The sequence below is a fragment of the Phoca vitulina genome, unplaced genomic scaffold (assembly GCF_004348235.1).
Source record: "Phoca vitulina isolate PV1807 unplaced genomic scaffold, GSC_HSeal_1.0 scaffold25, whole genome shotgun sequence".
Lineage (NCBI taxonomy): Eukaryota > Metazoa > Chordata > Mammalia > Carnivora > Phocidae > Phoca > Phoca vitulina.
This window is the reverse complement of record NW_022589728.1, coordinates 17180055-17202158: the sequence shown is the minus strand read 5'-3', so window position 1 is coordinate 17202158 and position 22104 is coordinate 17180055. Positions and strand designations below refer to the sequence as shown.

The 22104-nt window shown below is 37.7% G+C and overlaps 1 protein-coding gene across 1 annotated transcript in view; it reads right to left on the bottom strand.

Moving 5' to 3' along the window:
• Positions 1–7246: 7246 nt before the first annotated feature.
• The window catches only part of DNAJC5B (DnaJ heat shock protein family (Hsp40) member C5 beta), a 62184-nt gene continuing 47326 nt past the window's right edge, over positions 7247–22104 (bottom strand). Inside the window, exon 5 of the mRNA XM_032421551.1 lies at positions 7247–7341. Within this exon, the coding sequence (XP_032277442.1) occupies positions 7247–7341 (95 nt within the window). The remainder of the gene's footprint in view (positions 7342–22104) is intronic.

Below are 22104 nucleotides of genomic sequence, written 5' to 3'. Positions count from 1 at the left end.
CTAATATCTTCCGTGCTTTTTTCAAGCCCAGCTAGTATCTTTAAAATCGTCATCCTGAACTCTAGTTCTGACATCTTACTAATGTCCGTATTAATTAGGTCCCTGGCAGTCAGTACTGCCTCTTGTTGGTTTTTTTTTTTTTTCTTCTTGTTGGTTTTTTTTGAGGTGATTTTTTCCATCTTGTCATTTTGTCCAGAGGAGAATAGATGAATGAGAGAACAAAATGCTAAAAGGGTAACAACAACCCCAGAAAAATATATGCTAAACAAATCAGAAGAGACCTGAAACTGGGGGAAAAGAAAGGGAAAGAAAGAAAAAAGAAAAAGATAAAAAAAAACCAACCAAACAAACAAAAAAAACCTGAGTATGATCAAATATGATCAGGCTGGTGCATAGATCAGTGCCACACACTAGATTTTGGGTGTATTTTGGTCTGTTAGAAGAAAGTGCCTCCCAAATTTTAAAGAAAGAAAAGCTTATATATGTACAAAAATAAGGGTAAATACGACGAGGGGATGGAATATGACTGTAAAGATGATGAAATTTTTAAAGGATTTTATAAAAGAAATTGAAAAGAAGTTGGTTGAGAAAAGAAAGAAGAGGATTAAAAAAAAGGGGGGGAGAGAATGTGATCAGGCAGGAGACTAGAACAAAGCCATACACTAGAGATTTAGGGTATATTTTGGTCTGTTAGAAGAAACTGTATCCCAAAATTTTAAAGAGAGACCAACTTATATATATATATCAAAAATAAGTTTAACTACTATGAAGGGATAGAATATGACTCTAAAAATGAAAAATAAAAAAGATTTTTTAAAAAAGGGGATTGATAAGATATTGGTTGAAAAAGGGAAAAAGAAAAATTAAAAAAAGAAAAAGAAAATTAAAAAAATTAACTTTGAAAGACTAAAGAATCATGGGAAAAAAGCCATGAATTCTATGTGCAGTATTCCCCTAGTGCTGGCGTTCTGCCGTTCTCATTGATTGGTAAATTTGGTGTTGGCTGGCTGTTTTTGCTGATCTTCTGGGGGAGGGGCCTGTCGCAGTGGTTCCCAAATGTCTTTGCCAGAGGTGGAATTGCCCCGCCCTTGCCAGGCCAGGCTAAGTAATCTGCTCGGGTTTGCTTTTGGGAGCTTTTGTTCCCTGCAAGCTTTCTGTTCGGCTTTGGAGGACAAGAGTGAAAATGGCGGCCTCCCAATCTCTGCCCCAGAGGAGCCGAGAACTCGGGGCCCCACTCCTCAGGGCGCCCCCAGAGAAAAGCAGTCAGTCACTCCCGTCTCCCCGGTCTCCGGCCGCACTGCGTGCTCACCCGGCCTGTGACCGAACGTTTCTATCTCTGGCACCCGACCGGTATGGAGTCTCCAAACCCAGCAGATCCCTGCGATGTGCTCCCCACCGCTCCTCCCGGGGGAGGAAGGGGAGTGTCCCTGGATCTGCCGCTTGTTGGGTCCCTGCTGGAGGAGCAGTGGCCCGACTGTGCCCCAGATCACGGTTTATGGCAACCCCGAGCTGAGAGCCCATTCCTCGGCTCCATCTCTGCAGCCGGCTTCCCCGCTCCGATACCTGGGAGCTCTGTCACACTCAGGCACCCCCGGTCTTTCTGTGACCCTGAGGGTCCCGAGACCACACTGTCCCAGCGAGGGTTCCACCCCACGCTTAGCCACTGGAGTGACGTCCCTCAGTGGAGCAAACTTCTAAAAGTTCCGATTTTGTGCTCTGCTGCTCTATCACTTGCCAGAAGCGGCCGAAAGAGGCCCCCTCCCCCACCGTCTATCTTCCCGAGTATCGCCTCGGATTCACTTCTCCGCACATCCTACCTTCCAGAAAGTGGTCACTTTTCTGTTCAGAGAGTTGTTGCTATTCTTTTCTTCAATCTCCTGTTGAGTTCGTAGGTGTTCAGAATGGTTTGATCCCTATCTAGCTGAATTCCTGGAACCAGACGAAATTTAGATCTCCTACTCCTCTGCCATCTTGCTCCCCCTCCCCCCCGTGCTGAAGTTTTTTTAAAAAGATAATGCTGTAATTGGGTCAGAGGCTTGATTGGGTGCCAAGCTACCATTAATTTTATAATAATTGTTCATATTAATATCCAAAAAATAATATACTAAACCTCCCTAAAAACTAAAGATTCTAGCAGCTTTTGCATTTCTAGCAGGTAGGAATTTCTCTATTCTATGATACAGGTTAAACATTTACTCATTTAACAAATATTCCCAGGCTGTTTATCATGTGTCAGGCATTATTTTAAACACTGGGGATTCAACAGGACACAAAAACAGCCAAAAATCTTTGCCTTCATGGTGTGGGAGACAACAATAAGCAAGATTAAAAAGTATGTTAGTGAAAGGTACTAAGGAAAAAAGTATAGAATAGGAAGCATGAGGTGGGGTACAGTTCTAGGCAGGGTGGTCTGGGAAAGTGTATGAAGAAGTGACATTTGAGAAAAGATCTTGGGGAAGCCTCTTCATGGTCTCAATACATTATATGTTCTAAATTAATTCTGACTCAGAGTTGAAGTTTAACAAGGTAGTGTGAAATTTCACCTCAGCCACATTTTGAGAGTCCCCCCATCCTACCCCCCACTTCCTAGGGATGTTTGGGGTCCTCAGGGTTTCTGTCTTCCTCCTCCAAGTATGTTTCCAACCCCTCATCTTACTCCAGCCTGGTTGCTCCTGAAGTCTCTGTGTCCAACCCTACATGGTTCCTTTGAGGGGCCAGGTGTGGGTACAGGAATCTTTTGTTATGGCTAAGAAGCCAAAATTTAATTTTGTCACCCAGGCATCCAAGTGCTATCTCATCAGAGGGGCTCTCCCCTGTGGGCATGTTACCAGTGAACTGGGGAGACCCTGGGCCCTGGGGCCTTGACCCAGCCCATCACAAAGATGATGCTGAAGGTTCTTGGCTTCCTCATGAGAAAGAATTCAAGGACAGACACAACACAGTGGACGAGTGACACAAGTGTGAAGTTTATTAAAGCTCAAGTATATTCTCCAGATGTTAGAGCAGGCAACCTGAAGAGAGAGCTGCGCACCCTGGGGTTTGGGTTTCTATCTTTTATTGACCGTTGCCAACTAGGGAGTGCAATATTCCTTACTTGGGGCAGAGATTTCTTGGAAGCAGGGTTTTGGCTTTTTCTTCCTTATTTGGTCGGGAGTTTCCTGTCATGGCACCCACCATCTTGGGCCTGCATGGTTTGATATGGCTTCTTGTGGAGTGCTACCAGGACAGGCCTCTGACTTTCCTGATAGCTGGCCATGGCTTCCTCATTGCTAGGCTTCAGGTATCCTGTTAGAATCTAACTAACTGCCTATTTTAACAGACACAAGTCTGGGGTACTCTGGGAATTCCTCCCCAAACTCCCAACCCATCTTTAGTCTAGATGTCCCTCATGATGGGGCTACTTCTCTTCCTCAAGTTTCAGCATATATCTTTCTAACAGCCCTTCTCACAGCCCAAGCACCCAAACAAAAGCCTGGGTGGTGGTTTTCCAGGTGTCTCTCTACCTTCGTTTTTAACCTCCACGGTCATGGTAGCAAGGAAGTGACCTTTTTAAGATGGAATCTCAGAAGGAGAGCCCTTATTCCTTTGAGTCTTACTAAGGACAAAACAAAATTAATGTCTCAAATTACCTTGCCATGCATTCAAATAATGAATGTGGTCAATATGAATTATATTTATCGGTTAATATACTCAGAATTGTTTGAAAAATACTTCTGTTCCCCTTTGGCCTATTAGCATTATGATTATTTGTGCTTGAATTTGGCGGGGGTGGGGGGAGACATTCCTTTAAGAATATTGTTACCTGGACTATTTTTTGCTATCTCTCCCTGCCCTACCGGTTGGGGGGTAGATTTACAATAGCTCAGTTTATGTAAAAGACCAGTAAGTTGTGGAGATGGAGTTGCTACTGGCCAGCAGAGAGATTAGGAGACTAAAACAGGGGTGAGGGTCAAACGGAAGAAAGGTAGGAGTGGAAGAAGGGAGAAGAACAGGAAAGGAGATGGAGCACTGAGAAACAGGGAATGGAAGGGACAGAGGAGAAAATGAAGTTAGACACTCAGGATGAAGGGATGAAGAAAAAGAAATCTAGAATAAGGAGTGAGGACAATAAAGAAACAAGTGAGGAGCACTGACTCAGTGTTAAACTCATACAATCTGAAGGTCAGAAGTTTGACATGGGTGTCATTGGGCAAAAATCAAGGGGGTGGCAGGGCTGCATTTCTTTTTTTGGAGGCTTTAGAGCAGAATCCATTTCTTTAAGTTTTCCAGCTTTTAGAGGTTGTCTGCATACCTTAGTTTATGGTCCCTTTCCTCCTCGAACTTCAAAGCATATCTCTGACGATTCCTTTTTTTTTTTTTTTTTTTTTTTTAAGATTTTATTTATTTATTTGAGATAGAGAGTGAGAGCCAGGAGACAGAGGGAGAGGGAGAGGGAGAAGCAGACTCCCCGCTAAGCAAGGAGCCCAGTGTGGGCTCGATCCCAGGACTCTGGGATCTGAGCCACTCAGGCACCCCTCTGATCATTCTTCTATAGTCACATCTCTCTCATAGCCAGGAAGGATTCTCCATTTTTGAGGAGCCATGTGATTAGATCGTGCCCACTTGGATAATCCAGGATAATCTCCCTATCTCAGAATCCTTAACAATGACATCTGCCAAGTGCCTTTTGCCATAAAAGGTGATATAGTCACTATTTCTGGGAGTTAGGATAAGTACATCTTGGAGGGGGCATCATTGTGCCAGTCACAAAGATTATGTAGCCCTAATTGGAACCCTCTGTGTAGATCAAAAAATCAAGCAGTATACTACCAGGTGGGTGTATTTCCAGGCTAGGAAACATCAAATGTGTTTTAGCATCCATACCATTTAAAATGTAGAAATAGAATGTCATTTATTCTCAAAGAATTAAGGCATGTGTATTTTGGTAAAGAAAAAGGCATACTTTTTTTTTATTATGTTCTTATGTAAAACAGCAAAAAATAAATGGATGAACTTTGAAACCTTATACAAAAGCCCTTACTCTGGTAACCTGGAGCCCAGGACTAGGTAGTAAGCCACTGAAGTGCTGGTTCATGGTGAGCATGTTTCTTCTTGGTGCTTCTCTGCTAAGATGCTTATGGATTCAGAATAACCACAGGTGACTCTGGATGGCAGCTTCAGTTGACCCCCCACATGATGCCTAAGTGGCCTCTCTTCGATGGAGAGTTGATCCTTGTTTCTATGTAGCTAAGGGGCATTCTGTAGATTCATTTCCTCATTCATCCTTAACATTTACCACACATCATTGTAACCAGTAATTAGCCCTTGATGGGGAACATTAATAAGAATCCCCTTATGAATTTAATTCCACCATCTGATTCTGATTCTGATTCATGCCCTGTTCTCATCTTTCTACTCTTGTACCAGCTCTCTGGACAAGCTGGGAGTAGAAGTAAAAAATTCCATGTAAGAAAAATGAGGTCTGGGAGAGAAAAAGGAAGTTTGTAATTTACAGGTTGCAATTCAAAAATAGACCTGACCTTTTTGCTTAAAAAGACTCCAGGAAGGAAATGTAGTGGCTCAAATTATTCACAGACAGGGCTATTTATCTTATGTTCCCTTCAAATGGAAAGTAGCACTTGTTTGTTGAATATAGAGTTCCAAGCACTTGCTGGCCACTGTTAGTACTAGATATCTTCGTGGGTTTTTGGGTAAGAGTTTATCTACATAAGAAGTCACATTATATTTGTCTGTGTATAAACATATACAGATTCATGTAAAACCAACTCAATATTTGTCAAACACTTGGCTTTGTAGAGTACTTTTACCTCAGCTCTTTCATCTTGTCTCACAGCAATTTGGAAGGTGATCAGAGCAAATAGGAAAATGGAGTCAGAGCAATTAGCCATATAATTCTCATCTCACTTGGTCACAGGGCTAGGTAGCGAGAGTTTAGATTAGAACCAGCTTTCCTAACTTTCCAACCAGGGCTTCTCGTACTTGATTGTCGATTAAAAAAAATTCCAGTAACTCAAGAGTTAAAGCAGAATTTTAATGACTTCAGAACTGTCAGAGCTGTAACACCAATTTTCACTTACAATGTGTATTTTAGGATTATTTGACTGTAATTTGGTGATGGTGGGAATAAGAAACAAAAAAAATGGCATTTCATGCAATATTATATAAAAACATAACAAGATCTTGAAAACTGCAATATTATATAAAGAACTAAGAAAAAACACTTTCTGTACTATTTTAGAACGTGGTTTTAGGACATGGCTTTGACCACATAATGAATATAAGGATCAAACAGTAAATGCAGACATGACCTTTGACCTTAATTATTCAACATGCACAGAGCTGAGCATTTTCTGGTAAATGTAATTATTCCCACCAAAAATGGGGTAAATAATATGCCTTTAAATCTAAAGTTAGGCTGTAGAGTTTAGAATTCTACCTTTACCCTACATGTTTCTTTTCCTTGCTGTCTAATCTAGGTCAGTTGTACAAAAGATGTTTTTACTTAAAAATGGTCATCATATTTTGGGGGGCTGGTTTGGACTCAGTATGATTTTCTGGATCATTTATACCATTTGACCAGGTTGAGATTTTGTTTTTGTTTTTTTATGCCAGTCTAAAAGTACACAAAACCTGTTTCTTCCTGGTTTTACTCATCAGTTTTCAGTAAATAACAACTTTTAATCTTTCAAAGATATACTTTAAAATTAAGTGATTTGTCTTTTTTACCTAATAATTTCTTCCTGCCTCTTGAAATATTTCTGTAGCCATATTAAATATTGGCAGGAAAAAATCTCCACACACACAAAAAATTCCTCTTAAGTTTCCATGTGTATTTTGCTGATGATATTTGTGGCAGATAGGAATATTGTATTCAGTTAAATAGATGAAAAGTGGCTTCTGTTTGGAATGCTACTTTTGTCTGTAAGGAATTAGATCTGGGTCACATAAAGGGCAGGCTCATGAAACCTATCCAGTGCCACTATCTTACCTCATGCAAGGAGCATAAAACAACTCTTCAGGCTTTTATTCATCAAAATGGAATGTGTTTCATTAGGAATTCTACTCAAAAAGTGAGACCGCATACTGAGAAAATTATGTAGCAATCATCTTTCCCTAACCTAAAAAATAAAATACGAATGTGGAAAAGTTCACAGCATTTCACGTCCTTTACCCTGCCCCACCCATGACCACCTGGTGACATGGTTTAACCAAGAGGGGGTACTGTGGACCCTCAATGGTCTCAATATTAAGAGTCTGTGCAATAACTTCGAGGTTCTTCTCTGATTAGCTGTGTTTTCTCATTTGCATTTGTAGGCTGGAGAACAACTGGAAAGTCCACATCTAAAAATAAACAAAGCAAAGCAATAAACACCATCTGATCATGTTACATTTCCTTTAATGGGGCAAGTGGTGGATATTTTTGTTGAAATGATGATTGACAAACCAATTCATTTCATAAGATATTGAGGATGCCTGCCCTTTAAAGGATTTCAAAAGAGAGGAGACACTGTCTTTACTCTTCAGTTAAGTTCTGTCAGTTATAGAATTGCTGAACGTGGTGAACCTGAGCTTTAGTTTTCACCATCTTGTGGGGATGAGGACAGGTCCATCACATATGTCGTATAGACCCTAGTGTATATATGTATTAAAAATGCCTCTTAAAGTTGTTCAGTGTACAATTACATATATGGCCCTGGTTGGGAGAGAGGTCAAAGCCCAGAGCTTGCTTAGATGACAGTTTAATAGGAAGCTCCCCACATAAAGCTAGTATCCAAAATGGTTATGCACTCTCTAAATCACCATACCCCTAAATCTACAAGGAAATTTGTTAGTCTTGAGTTTTGGTGCTGAGGTAAAAGAGGAAAGAACTCCCCTACAAATATTTAATGGCAAGCCAATGAGCACACATATTGGCAGACCAAATTTAAATATCTATATGTTCTAAGAAATTGCAAGCTGATAGTTTAATTTAAAATGGTCCAGTATAAGATGTGCTCCCAAGCACCTACCAGAAGAGGATGGCCCCATCTTCAACCCAGACCTCAAAGAATCACTGAAATATTGCTAAAACACATGAACTCAAGGTAAAAATGAATAGAAAGATAGGGGAGATAGAATTAGAGAAATAGAGACCCTCAAAAAATAACTAAAAAATTGTAAGAAACATGAACTCAGTAAAAAACAGGGAGAGAGAGAGAGAGAGATTGAAATATTGAGAAGGAAAGAGTGAAAGATTACACACAAAAACAATGCACACTGAGAGCTAGTAGAAACAATAGAAGGCCAAATCAGACTCAGAAAGACTTCAAATCCCTCACTTTTAAGACAAAGAATTAAAAAAAAAAAAATTATATGTGTTTAAGTGACCAAGTGGATTTTGAAACTAATACAAAAGAACTTGAGATCAAAATATCTGAAAATTTCAAAACCTGATGAATGGGTTTAACAGCTAAAGAGAGAATTAATGAAGTGGAAGACAGATCTGAGGAGGTTAATCAGAATGTCACACAGAGAAACACAAAAATAAATATGAAAGAGGTTAAAGGACATGAAGAATAGAATGATAAAGTCTAACATATCTGATAAAACTTTCATAAAGTAAAAGTTTAGAGGCAATATTTGAGGATTTAATGGCTAAGAATTTTCTAGAAAGACACTAATCCACAGATTCAAGAACGAGACAGGATAAATTAAAGAGAAACTCATATTTAAAACATTTTAATGACTTTGAAAAACACTAAAGACAATTTTTTTTTTTTTTTAGAGAGAGAGAGGGAGAGGGGTGGGGGAGGAGCAGAGGGAGAGAGAGAATCTTAAGCAGGCTCCATGCCCAGCACAGAGCCTGATGCAGGACTCACTGTGGGGCTCCACAGGGGGCTCTATCTTACAACTCTGAGATCATGACCTGAGCCAAAAATCCATGAGCCAAAATCAACAGTTGGATGCTTAACTGACACCCCCTCGAAGACAATGGTTTTAACAGCAATCTTATTTCACAATAGCAAATATAGAAGCCCAAAAACTATGGAATTATAATTTTAATATGCCAAAAGAAGCTATCAACCAAAGTTTGTTTACAAACGGTCTTGTTACTTTTTTTAAACCATGATATAAAGGCATTTTCAGACAATAAAAATGGAAATTGTGCCACCAACAGATTCAGTTTAAAAGCTGTAATTCAGGCACAAAAAAAGTGTTAGTAGATGGAAAATTTGTGCTGTAAAAAGGAATGATTGGTAAAGAAAATGGTAGGTATATGAATAAAAATAAGGGTTTATTGACTGTATAATAATAATTTAGGAGACTTAAAATTAAGATAAAACTAGAATACAAGAACAGTGTATAAATGAAAAAGGAAGTGATCAGAGTTAAAATGTTAAAAAGTTCTTGTATTGTTCAGGAGCGGGTAAAGATAAGAATTAATTCTAAACTTTGATAACAAGTATGCTTGATAAATGTTACCCTAAAAGAACAGGGCAGAGAATATAATTTCCAAACTGGAGGAGGGAAAGGAATGAAGTATGAAAAAAATATTCTATCATTAAAAAGAAAAAATAAACAAAAAAAATGTCAATTTAAAGTGATAATTAAAAAAATAAAGTAATAACTAAATATAACTAATTATAAGTATCTAGCCCTAGTTACTCAGGTAGTCAATAATAGAGCTGGTATTCAAACCTAGGCAGTATTTCCTAAGTCTTTTAAAACTGTGCTATACTAGCTCTCATGAAAGAGTAAGTTAGTAGAAAAAAAAATCAAAATATATCATTAATTATAATAAATAAAATGGACTTAATGCCTTTTTAGAAAGAAAAATGTTCTCAAACTGAATAAATCCCACCCCCACCATATGTTGTTTGTAAAATACACATCAAAAAAATATAAGAGCAAAATAATTGAGAGTAAAAAGATGTAAGCATCTTTACCACACAAACACTACTAAAGAGAAAGCTAATGTAACTATATTTTAACAAAGTAAAAGACAAAAAGCATTGATAGAGCTAAAGAGTAACTATGTAATATAATATTCAGTTCACCAAATAGCTATTAAAGTTCTAAACTTATATACACTAATAAAATAACCTCAAAATACATGAAGCAAAATTGATAGAACTTTATAGAGAAATCCATCATCACAGTAGAAGATTTGAATGCTTCTTTCAGTAACTGATGAAGCAAACAAAAAATTCTTTAAGGATATAAAACATTTGATAAGTACAGTGTTCTGGACTAAATTGTGTCACACACACACCCCCCCCCCCCCAGTTCATATGTTGAAGTTCTAACCCCCAGTACCTCTAATGTGAATCATATTTGGAGAGAGCACCTTTAAAGAGGTAATTAAGTTAAAATGAGGTCCTCAGGGTAGGCATTCATTCAATATAACCGGTGTCATTATAAGACGAAGATATTAGGACATAGACACACGGAGGGAAGACCATGTGAAGACATGAGGAGAAAATGGCCATCTACATGCCAAGAAGAGAGGCCTCAGAAGAATTCAACCCTGTCACACCTTAAACTTTGACTTCTAACCTCGAGAATTGGGAGAGAATAAATTTTTGTTGTTTAAGCCACCCTGTTTGTGGTACTTTGTTAACAGCAGCCCTAGCAAGCTAGTACATATAATAAATTGGATTTATTTAATAGTCATATATGAAACAGTGAAACTAAAAAATGCAGAATGTATTATTTTGAAGCAATGTGGAACATTTATAAAAATTAAGTTCTAGGATGTAAAGCAAGCCTCAAGATATTTTGAACTATTGAGTCATGTTTTCCATAATTTCTGATCACAATGCAATTAAGTTAGACACAAACAAAAATAAAGAACCTGAAAAATCCCCACAGGTTTACAAATTAAGACACATATAGGCCTAACTTATAGATCAAAGAAAAAATTATGAAGTGGGGGAAAGATGGCAGAGGAGTAGGGGACCCTATTCCAACCGGTCCCCAGAATTGAGCTGGATATCTACCAGACCACTCTGAACACCCACGAAATCAGCCTGAGATGTAAGAAGATAGATCTGGATCTCCACAAACAGAATCTTGCAGGCGGTTGGTTTCGAGGTACGAACTGGGGAGCCGTGATTCTGGGCACATATCAGAGGATAAATGGAAGGGGGAGGGAGCCCAGCCGTCGGGATCCTATACCGCTGGTGAGCGATAACCTCCCATGCTGGGGACTGGGCACAGAGTTGCAGACTGGTAGCGGTGGGGAAAGGACTTTAGGGCAGCCCCCCGGACGGAAACCCGGAGCGGCGGGGCTGCATGTGTGAACTGGGGGTGGCTGGTGGTTTTAGAAGCACAAAGGGCAGAGACGTGCCCCAACCTGGAGGCAAGGACTGGGAGGCTTGCTGAGGGGCCCACAACCCAGGATGCTGCAGTTTATAGCAGCACAGACAGAAACAGAGTGTGGCCTGGAGAGCTCACTGAAGAACAGACTGCGATCTCTCCACTCTGAGGCAGTCTGCTCTAACTCTCAGAAGAGACACGGAAAGCCGCCAGGGAAAGCCACCAGAACAGAACAAAAGCCCCCCAAAACCGGTTTTCACTGAGCCCATACCCCGCCACAGGGGGCAGGGTAACTCTGTCCAAACAGGGTTGCCTGAGTAACAGCGCGGCAGGCCCCTTCCCCAGAAGACAGGCTGGGAAAACAAGAGGCCAGCAACCCTAAGGTCCCTAGAAAACAGGTGCATCTTGCTTCGGTTGTGGTCAATAATTTGGACTCTATACATTCCCTCAACCACCCCTCCACAGAATGACTAGGAGGAGGAACCCCCAAAATAGGAAAGACTCAGAGACTATGACTTATGCCACAGATTTACAAATGGATTCAGATATAACCAAGATGTCAGAGATGGAATTCAGGCTAGCAATTGTGAAGACAATAGCTAGAATGGAGAAATCAATTAATGGTAACACAAAGTCTCCAAGGGCAGAAATGAAAGCTGAATTGGTAGAACTTAAAAATGCAATCAGTGAGATCCAATCTAATCTAGATAATCTAACAGCTCGGGTAAGCGAGGCAGAAGAATGAATTAGTAACCAATTAATAAACAAAAAGGGAACAGAGGAGGCCAGGGAAAAACAACTCAGAACCACAGAACACTCATGAAAGAAATTGAGGAAGACACAAAAAGATGGAAAAACATTCTATGCTCATGGATTGGAAGAATAAACATTGTTAAAATGTCTATGCTACCCAAAGCAATCTATAATTTCAATGCCATCCTGATCAAAATTCCAATGACATTTTTCAAAGTGCTGGAACAAACAATCCTAAAATTTGTATGGAATCAGAAAAGACCCCGAATCGCCAAGGAAATGTTGAAAAAGAAAAACAAAGCTGGGGGCATCATGTTGCCCGATTTCAAGCTATATTACAAAGCTGTGATCACCAAGACAGCATGGTACTGGCACAAATACAGACATATAGACCAATGGAACAGAATAGAGAGCCCAGATATGGACCCTCAACTCTATGGTCAAATAATCTTTGACAAAGCAGGCAAAAATATGCAATGGAAAAAAAGACAGTCTCTTCAATAAATGGTGCTGGGAAAATTGGACAGCCACATGCAGAAGAATGAAACTCGACCATTCTCTAACACCATACACAAAGATAAACTCAAAATGGATGAAAGACCTATATGTGAGACAGGAATCCTTCAAAATCCTAGAAGAGAACATAGGCAGTAACCTCTTTGACATCAGCCACAGCAACTTCTTTCAAGACACATCTCCAAAGGCTAGTGAAACAAAAGCAAAAATGAACTTCTGGGACTTCATCAAGGAAACAGTCAACAAAACAAAGAGGCAACCAACAGAATGGGAGAAGATATTTGCAAATGACACTACAGATAAAGGACTGGTATCCAAGATCTATAAAGAACTTCTCAAACTCAACATCCAAAAAACAAATAATCAAGTCAAAAAATGGGCAGAAGACATGAACAGACACTTCTCTAAGGAAGACATACAAATGGCTAACAGACATATGAAAAAAATGTTCATCATCATTAGTCATCAGGGAAATTCAAATCAAAACCACATTGAGATACCACCTTACACCAGTTAGAATGGCAAAAATTGACAAGGCGAGAAACAACAAATGTTGGAGAGGTTGTGGAGAAAGGGGAACCCTCTTACACTGTTGGTGGGAATGCAAGTTGGTACAGCCACTTTGGAAAACAGTGTGGAGGTGCCTCAAAAAATTAAAAATAGAGCTACCCTATGACCCAGCAATTGCACTCCTGGGTATTTACCCCAAAGACACAGGTGTAGTGAAAAGAAGGGCCATATGCACCCCAATGTTCATAGCAGCAATGTCCGCAATAGCCAAACTGTGGAAAGAGCTGAGATGCCCTTCAACAGATGAATGGATAAAGAAGATGTGGTCCATATATACAATGGAATATTACTCAGCCATCAGAAAGGATGAATACCCAACTTTTACATCAACATGGATGGGACTGGAGGAGATTATGCTAAGTGAAATAAGTCAAGCAGAGAAAGTCAATTATCATATGGTTTCACTTATTTGTGGAACATAAGGAATAGCATGGAGGACGTTAGGAGAAGGAAGGGAAAAATGAAGGGGGGAAATCGGAAGGAGAGATGAACCATGAGAGACTATGGACTCTGAGAAACAAACTGAAAGTTTTAGAGGGGAGGAGGGTGGGGGGATGAATGAGCCCGGTGATGGGTATTAAGGAGGGCACGTACTGCATGGAGCACTGGGTGTTGTACGAAAACAATGAATCGTGGATCACTGCATCGAAAACTGGTGATGTATTGTATGGTGACTAACATAACATAATAAATAAAATTTAAAAAAAAGAGAGACACCCCCCAAAAAAGAAAAAAATTATGGAAATTAGAAAATATTTAGAACTCAGATTATAAGAATAATATAAAAACATGTGTGTGACACTAAAATGGTACTTATAGGAAAATTTATAGCCTTAAATGCTTAATATCACAAAAGAAGAAGCACTGAAAATTAAGTATAAAAATTAAGAAGTTAGAAAATTAACAATAAGTTAAGAGAAATAATAAAGAATAAAAATTAAAAAGAAACAAATATACAAGAGAATCAAACCCAAAAGTTATTTTTTTGAGAAGACCAATTAAATTTTCAAATATCTGGTAGAATGGCTGAAAAAAAAAAAGCAGAAATAACCAATATAAGGAATGAAAAATGGGACAGTAGTACAGATCTTATAGATGCATGAAAGGTAATAAGAGGAAATTTTTAAAAAACTAGTTTTTTAATAAAGATAGCAAATCTAAATGGCCTATAAACATTAATACATTGAATCAATAATTTAAAATTTGTACAATTGCACATTAGCCCAGAAAGTCCTACAAAATCCTGTAGAAAGAAATAAATCCAATAATACATAAACTCTTTAAGAAAAGTTTAAAAAGAAGGAATAGTTTCTAATTTATTTCATGAGGCATAATCTTGGTATAGAACCCTATAAGGGAAGTTTGAGAAAGGAAAATTGTAGACCAACCTCAATCATTAACATAGATACAAACATCTAAAACAAAATATCAGCAAACCTATTTCATCAAAAAATAAAATAGTTAATACATTATGACTGCATTGGGTTTAATCTCAGAATACAAGATTATCTTAACTTTGGAAAAACAATTTATATCGTTCTTCATATTAACAGATTAAAGGAGAAAAATCATGACCATCTCAATTGGTGAAGAAAAAATATTTGATAAAATTTCACACTCATGATAAAGTTCTAACAAAAAAGGAATAGAAGACTATTTTCTTAACCTGATCAAAAACCTACAGCAAGCCTCATAATTAGGATCCAATTTTGAAAGCATCTTCTCTTCAACATTTTACTGGTAGTCTCAGCAAATACAGAAAGGCAAGAAAAAAGAAAGGGACTCCCGGGCGGCTCAGTTGGTTAAGCATCTGCCTTTAACCCAGGTCATGATCCCAGGGTCCTGGGATTGAATCCTGCATTGGGCTCTTTGCTCAGTGGGGAGCCTGCTTCTCCCTCTGCCTGCCACTCCCCCTGCCTGTGTGCATTCTCTTTCTCTCTGACAAATAACTAAAGTCTTTAAAAAAGAAAGAAGGAAAAAAAATCATAAGGATGGGAAGGAAGAATCAAAACTATCACTATTCACAAATGATAGAAGCAGTTATATAGAAACCCTGAAGAATTTACAGATAAATAATTGGAAATGGAGAGTTTAGCTAGTTTCTTTAATTCAAAATCAATGTTTAAAAAAGTACATTTCTGAAAAACAAGTAGAAAACTAATATTATTTATTTATAATTATATAAAAATTGATACTCAGGAATAAATGTAACCAAAGATATATAAGATCTATCTTTAGCAAAAGCCAGTAAAGAAGACCTAAATAAATGAAAGGATATATCACGTCATATGTTGGAAGACACATTTTTTTTAAAGTCAATACCATGTAACTGATCTACAGAGTCACTGCAATTCTAAACAAGATCTCAAAGGTTTTATTTAAATACCTTTTGTTTAAAAACTTGACAAAGGTGATTCTAAAATTTATATGGGAAAGCAAAAGTCCAAGCATATGTAAGACTCCCCTGAAAAACAGGGCAGGAAGACTTGCCTAAAGAGTACTAGGAATTTTTATAAGTGGGCCTGGTGTTGCATACAGATAGACAAAATCAGCAGTGAACCAGAAAAGAAAGCCCAGAAACTCCTCTATCCATCTATTGAATCTTAAGGTATGCTAAAACCAAGACTAGAAATCACTGTGCTGTGACAATTGGCTTTCTATATGGAAAAGAAATGAAATTGGAACCATACACCATACCACATGTAAAAATCAATCCAGATGATTAAACATGTAAATGTGAAATGCAAAACTATAAACCTTGAGAGGACCATATAGAACAACACTTTTATATCTTTGGGATAGGGAAAGATTTCTTAAAACACAAAAATCACTGAACATAAAGGCAATGATTGACATTTTATTACATTAAAACTCAGAACTTTGGTGTATCAGAAAACACCATAGAGTGAAAAGCACCAAGATAAAAACTGGGAGAATAAATTAAAAAAAAATAACGAAGAGTTAAACCCGAATATAAAAAATCAGTTAGGGGCACCTGGGTGGCTCAGTTGGTTAAGCGACTGCCTTCGGCTTGGGTCATGATCCCAGAGTCCTGGGATTGAGCCCTGCATCGAGCCCCACATTGAGCCCCACATCAGGCTCCCTGCTCATCAGGGAGCCTGCTTCTCCCTCTCCCTCTGCTGCTCCCCCTGCTTGTGCTCTCTCTCTCTCTCTGTGTCAAATAAATAAATAAAATCTTTTTAAAAAATCAGAAAAAGATATAATAAAAACCTGCAAAAGATTTGAATAGGCAATTCATAGAAGGAGAAGCTCAAATGAATAATAAGCATATAAAAAGATGTTCAACTTTATTAGTAATCAAGGAGACAAAAATTAGAACCACAGTGGTATACCATTTCCCACCCACCAGTGTGGCACACAATTAGCCTGGTGATGTCAAGGATGTGGAGCAACAGGAGCAACTCTTATTAACTGTTAGTAGGAATGGATATTAGTGCAACAATTTTGCAGAACAACGTGGCATCATCTAATAAGGTATACTTGTACAAACGCTTTGACTAAGGTATTCACTCCTAGCACTCACGCACCAGAAGACACGTACACGAACATTCATAGCAGCATTGTTTGTAATGGCAAAAAAGTGGAAACTACTCAAATATGTGTCAGCAGTAGAATGGATAAATAAATTTGTGGTATGTTCTCACAGAAGATTATTATACAGAAGTGAAAGTGAATGAAACGCAGTCACAATGTGAATGGATCTCAGAAATATGATGTTGAGTGAAAAAAGCAAGTTGGAGGATAAATGTGGAGTCCATTCACTTAAATTTCAAAAATATGCAAAACCAAGCAATGTACTCATTAGGAATGTAAATATATATAGTTGTGATACTAAAAAGGATAGTAAGGAAATGATTACATTATAATAGCCAGGACATGGATGGAGACAACCTAAGTGTTTATCAATGTTTGAATGGATAAAAAAAAAAAAGTATGTGTGCATGCTTGCACACATGAACATGTGATGGAATATTATTCTGCCATAAAAAAGAAAGAATCTTGCCATTTGTAACAACATGGATGGAACTTGAGTACATTAAACTAAGTGAAATTAAGCTAGAGAAAGACACTCTATGATCTCACTTATATGTGGATTAAAAAAAAGCTTATAGAAAAAGAGATCAGATTTGTGGTTACCAGAAGTGTGAGTAGTTAAAAGGTACAAACTTGCAGTTTTAAGATAAATAATTTCTGGGGATGTAATGTACAACATTATGACTATAGTTAATACTGCTGTATGGTATATTTGAAAGTTGCTAAGAGAGTAAATCCTAAAAGTTCTCATCACAGGGAAAACCTTTTTTTCCTTTTTTTTTTTTTTTTTTATCTATATGAGAAGATGGATGTTACCTAAACATATTGTGGCAATCATTTCATAAATATATATAAGTCAAGTCATTATGCTGTACACTTTAAACAGCACTGTATGTCAAATATCTCAATAAAACTGAAGGGAAAAAATGACTACAAATGATTTAAGATAGCAGAAGGAAAGTCAGCAAGGAACTGAAAAGGTAATGGCAATATTCTTTTTATGAAAAGTATAAAGTCAAGTCATAATAGCTGTATGTATTTAATATTTAATAAAAGCAATAACAGATTAAGGAATTAAGTGAATTACCCCCAAAATCTCAACCAGTAACCTATCGAGTTAGGGCTTGAAATAGAATTGTTTGACTCCAAAGCCCTCAGTTGTGGCCACTAGCAGTATCTGCTCTCAAAGTAGCTGGCATAAGAGGCTGATAATCAACTTTCCTATCTCCCCTCATTTTTATGAATTTGATGCCTTGCTTAGGCCCATGGTATTTTCCATTCCCTACCATGGGTGAATTTGTGGAGAACAAAAAAAACTTCTCCTTTTCTGAAGGAAGGGTATTTAGTTTCTTTCTCTAGTCAAATCTTGGTCTACCCTTCTCTACGATGTGTATTTTTTTTTTTTTAAAGATTTTATTTATTTATTTGTCAGAGAGACAGAACACAAGCAGGGGGAGAGGCAGGCAGAGGGAGAAGCAGGCTCCCCGCCGAGCAAGGAGCCCGATGTGGGACTCGATCCCAGGACCCTGGGATCATGACCTGAGCCGAAGGCAGCCGCTTAACTGACTGAGCCACCCAGGCGTCCCTATGATGTGTATTTTTTAAGTGAGGTAAGATTCACATAAAATTAATCATTTTAAAGTGAACAATTTATAATAATTCACCACTTTTATCTAGTTTCAAAACATTTTCCCAAAAGGAAACTAGGGACCCATTAGTCCTCCCTTCCCCAGGCCCTGGCAAACATCAGTCTACTTTCTGCCTCAATAGATTTATCTGTTCTTGTTATTTCATATAAATTATATCATGCAATAATTGTTCCTTTGTATTTGGCTTCTTTCACTCAGCATAATGTTTCCAGGTGCATCCACATTGTAGCATGGTTCAGTATTTCATTACTTTTTATGGGTGAATAAAATTTCACCTCCTCTACTTTTTTGTAATTTTCTCCTCAGAGCCTCCTGAGTTATAGCTGGATTATAGCTATATAGTATATATATAGCTATATAAGCTGGATTATACCCTTTCACATTTCCCGCTTTATTTAGTTAAATCTTACTGCTCCTGCCTTTTTTTTTTTTTTTTTTTTTTTAACAAACTGCCCAGGATTCCAGCTGCTTTTCCTCTATCATATTTTACTTTGATGGTATGAGCCCTTGTCTGAACATATTCCATTTTGGGTTATTTGCAAATATGATCTCTGCACAACTTCTGCTTCATTCAGTTCCTTGATAAAACTATTCAGTAGAAAAGCCCAATATGACCGTAACTGCTTTGTCTGGCATGAGAACATAATTTGCCATCTTATCCATACATTGCAGGGAGATATTGTGCCAAATGTTTTGCTGGTATCAAGATTCATCCATTTTAGGGTTCTCTATCTCCATAATCTCCTCCCCCTTAACTCCTCATTCTTTATGTCTTCAGCTTTAAATGTCACTTCCTCAGGGAAGCTGTCTTTACCTGCATCCTTGGTTTGCTTTGCCAGGGTGTTCAGAGATAACCGGTTCCTATTTATGCTCTTGCTTCTGTTCCTTGTTACACTATCTCACAAGTCAGGCCCCCTCGTGTTTATTATCACAGCCCCTGTGCCTCTTCTTTGGTATGTTTATTATATTTTTAAATTAACTAGGTCTTTGTGTCATTATTTGACATTTGTCGCCCCATGTCCTCTGCTAGATCGTAAAATCCAAGATAGCAGGGGCCATGTATTTCTTTTTTTCTAGCTCCCACTGCAGTGTCTAACAAATATTAAGTGCTCAATAAATGTTTGCTGTGGAAAAACTATCTTAATAAACCTGTCCAGTAAATTTGCTCACTGAACCTTGATAGCCAAAAATTGAAGAGACCTTGGATCCACTTTGAGCCGCTTTTGGGGTAGCATTCTGAGCAGACTCACTCGTTCTGGTCTCCTGGCCAGAGCCTTGGTAAGCTTACTTGATATAGTCATATAAAGAAGAAGCAAAGGACTTCGGATTAGTTAGTTGCAAGAATTTTTTTCCATGAATTAATTTTAAAAATGGGTTCCTTTTGGTTGGGGGGAAGGAGGTAGGAAGGAGATTGAGTAGGGGTTGGTGAAACAAGGGAAGGTGAATTTAATCACTTCCTTGTGCCCTTTTCCTGGGCAGCAATGTGTGATGAATGCTAAAGAGCCAATGTAATAAATGTCTCAATATCTTGGCTGAGAGCAAGAGTCTAATTACAAGCCATATGGCCTCTTCAACTCAGTGGCTGTGAATTTATTTGGGTTTTATCCAATGAGTATCAAGAGCAGTTAAGCAATCAATAGATTTTTCTATCACTGAATTTCATATTTTTAGATCCAAGGTCAACACTCTAAATTCTTCTCTTTAGATATCTTATTCCCTCTCCTTCCAAAAAAGTGGGGAAATCATGATTGCACAAAAAATCTTTAGGATTTAACTGGGAGTTTTCAGTCCATTGCCTTCAGTTTGGAAAAAACAAACAAACAGACCTGAAGTTAGCTGTTGTATTCTTGGTTTGTTTTGCCAGGATGTTTAGAGATAACTGGTTCTCGTTTATGCTCTTGCTTATGCTCTCTCTCTCTCTCTCTCTCACACACACACACACACACGTAGACATAGAGTCCCGGGAAACAGGGTACCTCAAGATGGTCTACAAAGTTCTCTTGGCTAGTAGTATTCTGATTTCGTTGTGGTCTTCAGCCAACAGAGCAGTATGGGGTCTAAATGAGATTGTTTTAAATATACCACTAAAAAATTCACAAAGTGGAACTTCTAATTTGTGAACCTTTGAAAGGAAGGGAAATCACCTGGTGCCCATTACCTTTACCTTTCAAGTTTCAAATTTTCCAAGATAAAAAAAAGGGGGTGATGGTCTTCCCCTAGACACTTTCTTTCTTCTATTTGATCCTGATTGATTCATAAGAATAATAGCATTTCCCTGTGTTCCTAGGATCCCACTGGGAGTATATCTTTATTTTGAGAAAGAAATGGATATCCATTTATAAGTTCTGTAGTTTCCAGTGAATATTGAAGATGCCACTGAACTTTTCCCCTGAACTAAGGGTAGAAGCTGAATTATATGAATTATATTGTATTATATATGAATTATACCCTTTCACATAGTTGAAAGAGATACAAATACTAAAGCCAATCTTTCCTTTCTACTGCCAAATCCTACCCTATACCACTATTCTCAAACAGAAACTGGTACTATTTTACAGCATCAGAAGTTATCTTAGGCTTTAGCCAGTGTTGAGGAGTAGGCATGTTTGAAATATGCACTTAATAAAAAAAATCCAAGAAAAATTATAGGCTTTAGATATAAAACTAAAATTATTAAATATATCAAGGTAGGTGGAAAACATTTCTAATGTTTTTTTTTAATAAGTCAGTTGGTTAAAAAAGAGTTTGATATTTTAAATTTGGATTTTCATAAATTAAGAGATTTGTACAATGTTCTATAATGTGTCCTTAAAAGCAAAGTTTGAGGTGTTTAGTCACTGAATTCAAATCAGAAATATATTCCTCTAGCTAGTTCCTGTTCTTTCTTCTTCTTTGTTAGTCTAGTTAGGCATAGGAGGCAATAAGTATTAAGCAGCTATAACTTTTATTCTGGAGAGAGGATAATCTCATATTAGTTTTATTATACTTTTTATCTTGGCATTTCTGGAAATTAAATTCAGAGTAATATAATAAATGCTAACCATACTTTTTTGAAAATTAATACTCACATATGAAAAATAAATTTTCAATTGTAATCTTCATATACTGGCCAAGTCTCTAAGCACAGTATAATCTGTAGCATAGCGTTTAGATTGATAATTAATATAAAACTCTTGCTCCACCTACTTCTCCCCACTGCACCTTATCATCTCAGTTAAGTTCAGTCTTCCCTAAAAGCAGGGCATTATGCTCTGGAGGAATTTTGTTCTGTTCCTTACCAGTGAGTATCAAGCTTGAAATAAGGATTTATAGTCCATACAGGGAAATATTTCAGCAGTACTGGCTACATAACTACAAAACCCAATGCAAAATGAAAATGTGGTATAGCTGATTCAAAAGCTAAGAATTTGAAGATGGTTGCAGCAGAGTAATAAACCAAGTGTTGGAAATCCTAGTCAGTGCAATAAAGCAAGAAAAAGATCACTACATCAAAAACTAATGATGTATTGTATGGTGACTAACATAATATAATAAAATTAAAAAAAAAGAAATAAAAGTCATGCAGATTGGAATGGAAGAAATAAGACCATTTCTATTTGCAGATAACATAATTGTCATCATAGAAAATCCCAAAGAATTCACACACAACAATTCAAATTAGTAAGTGAGCTTAACAGGAACACAGGATATAAAGTCAATACATAAAAATGTTTGTAAATACTTGTGATGAACAATTGGAAACCCAAGTTAAAAGCCAGTGCCA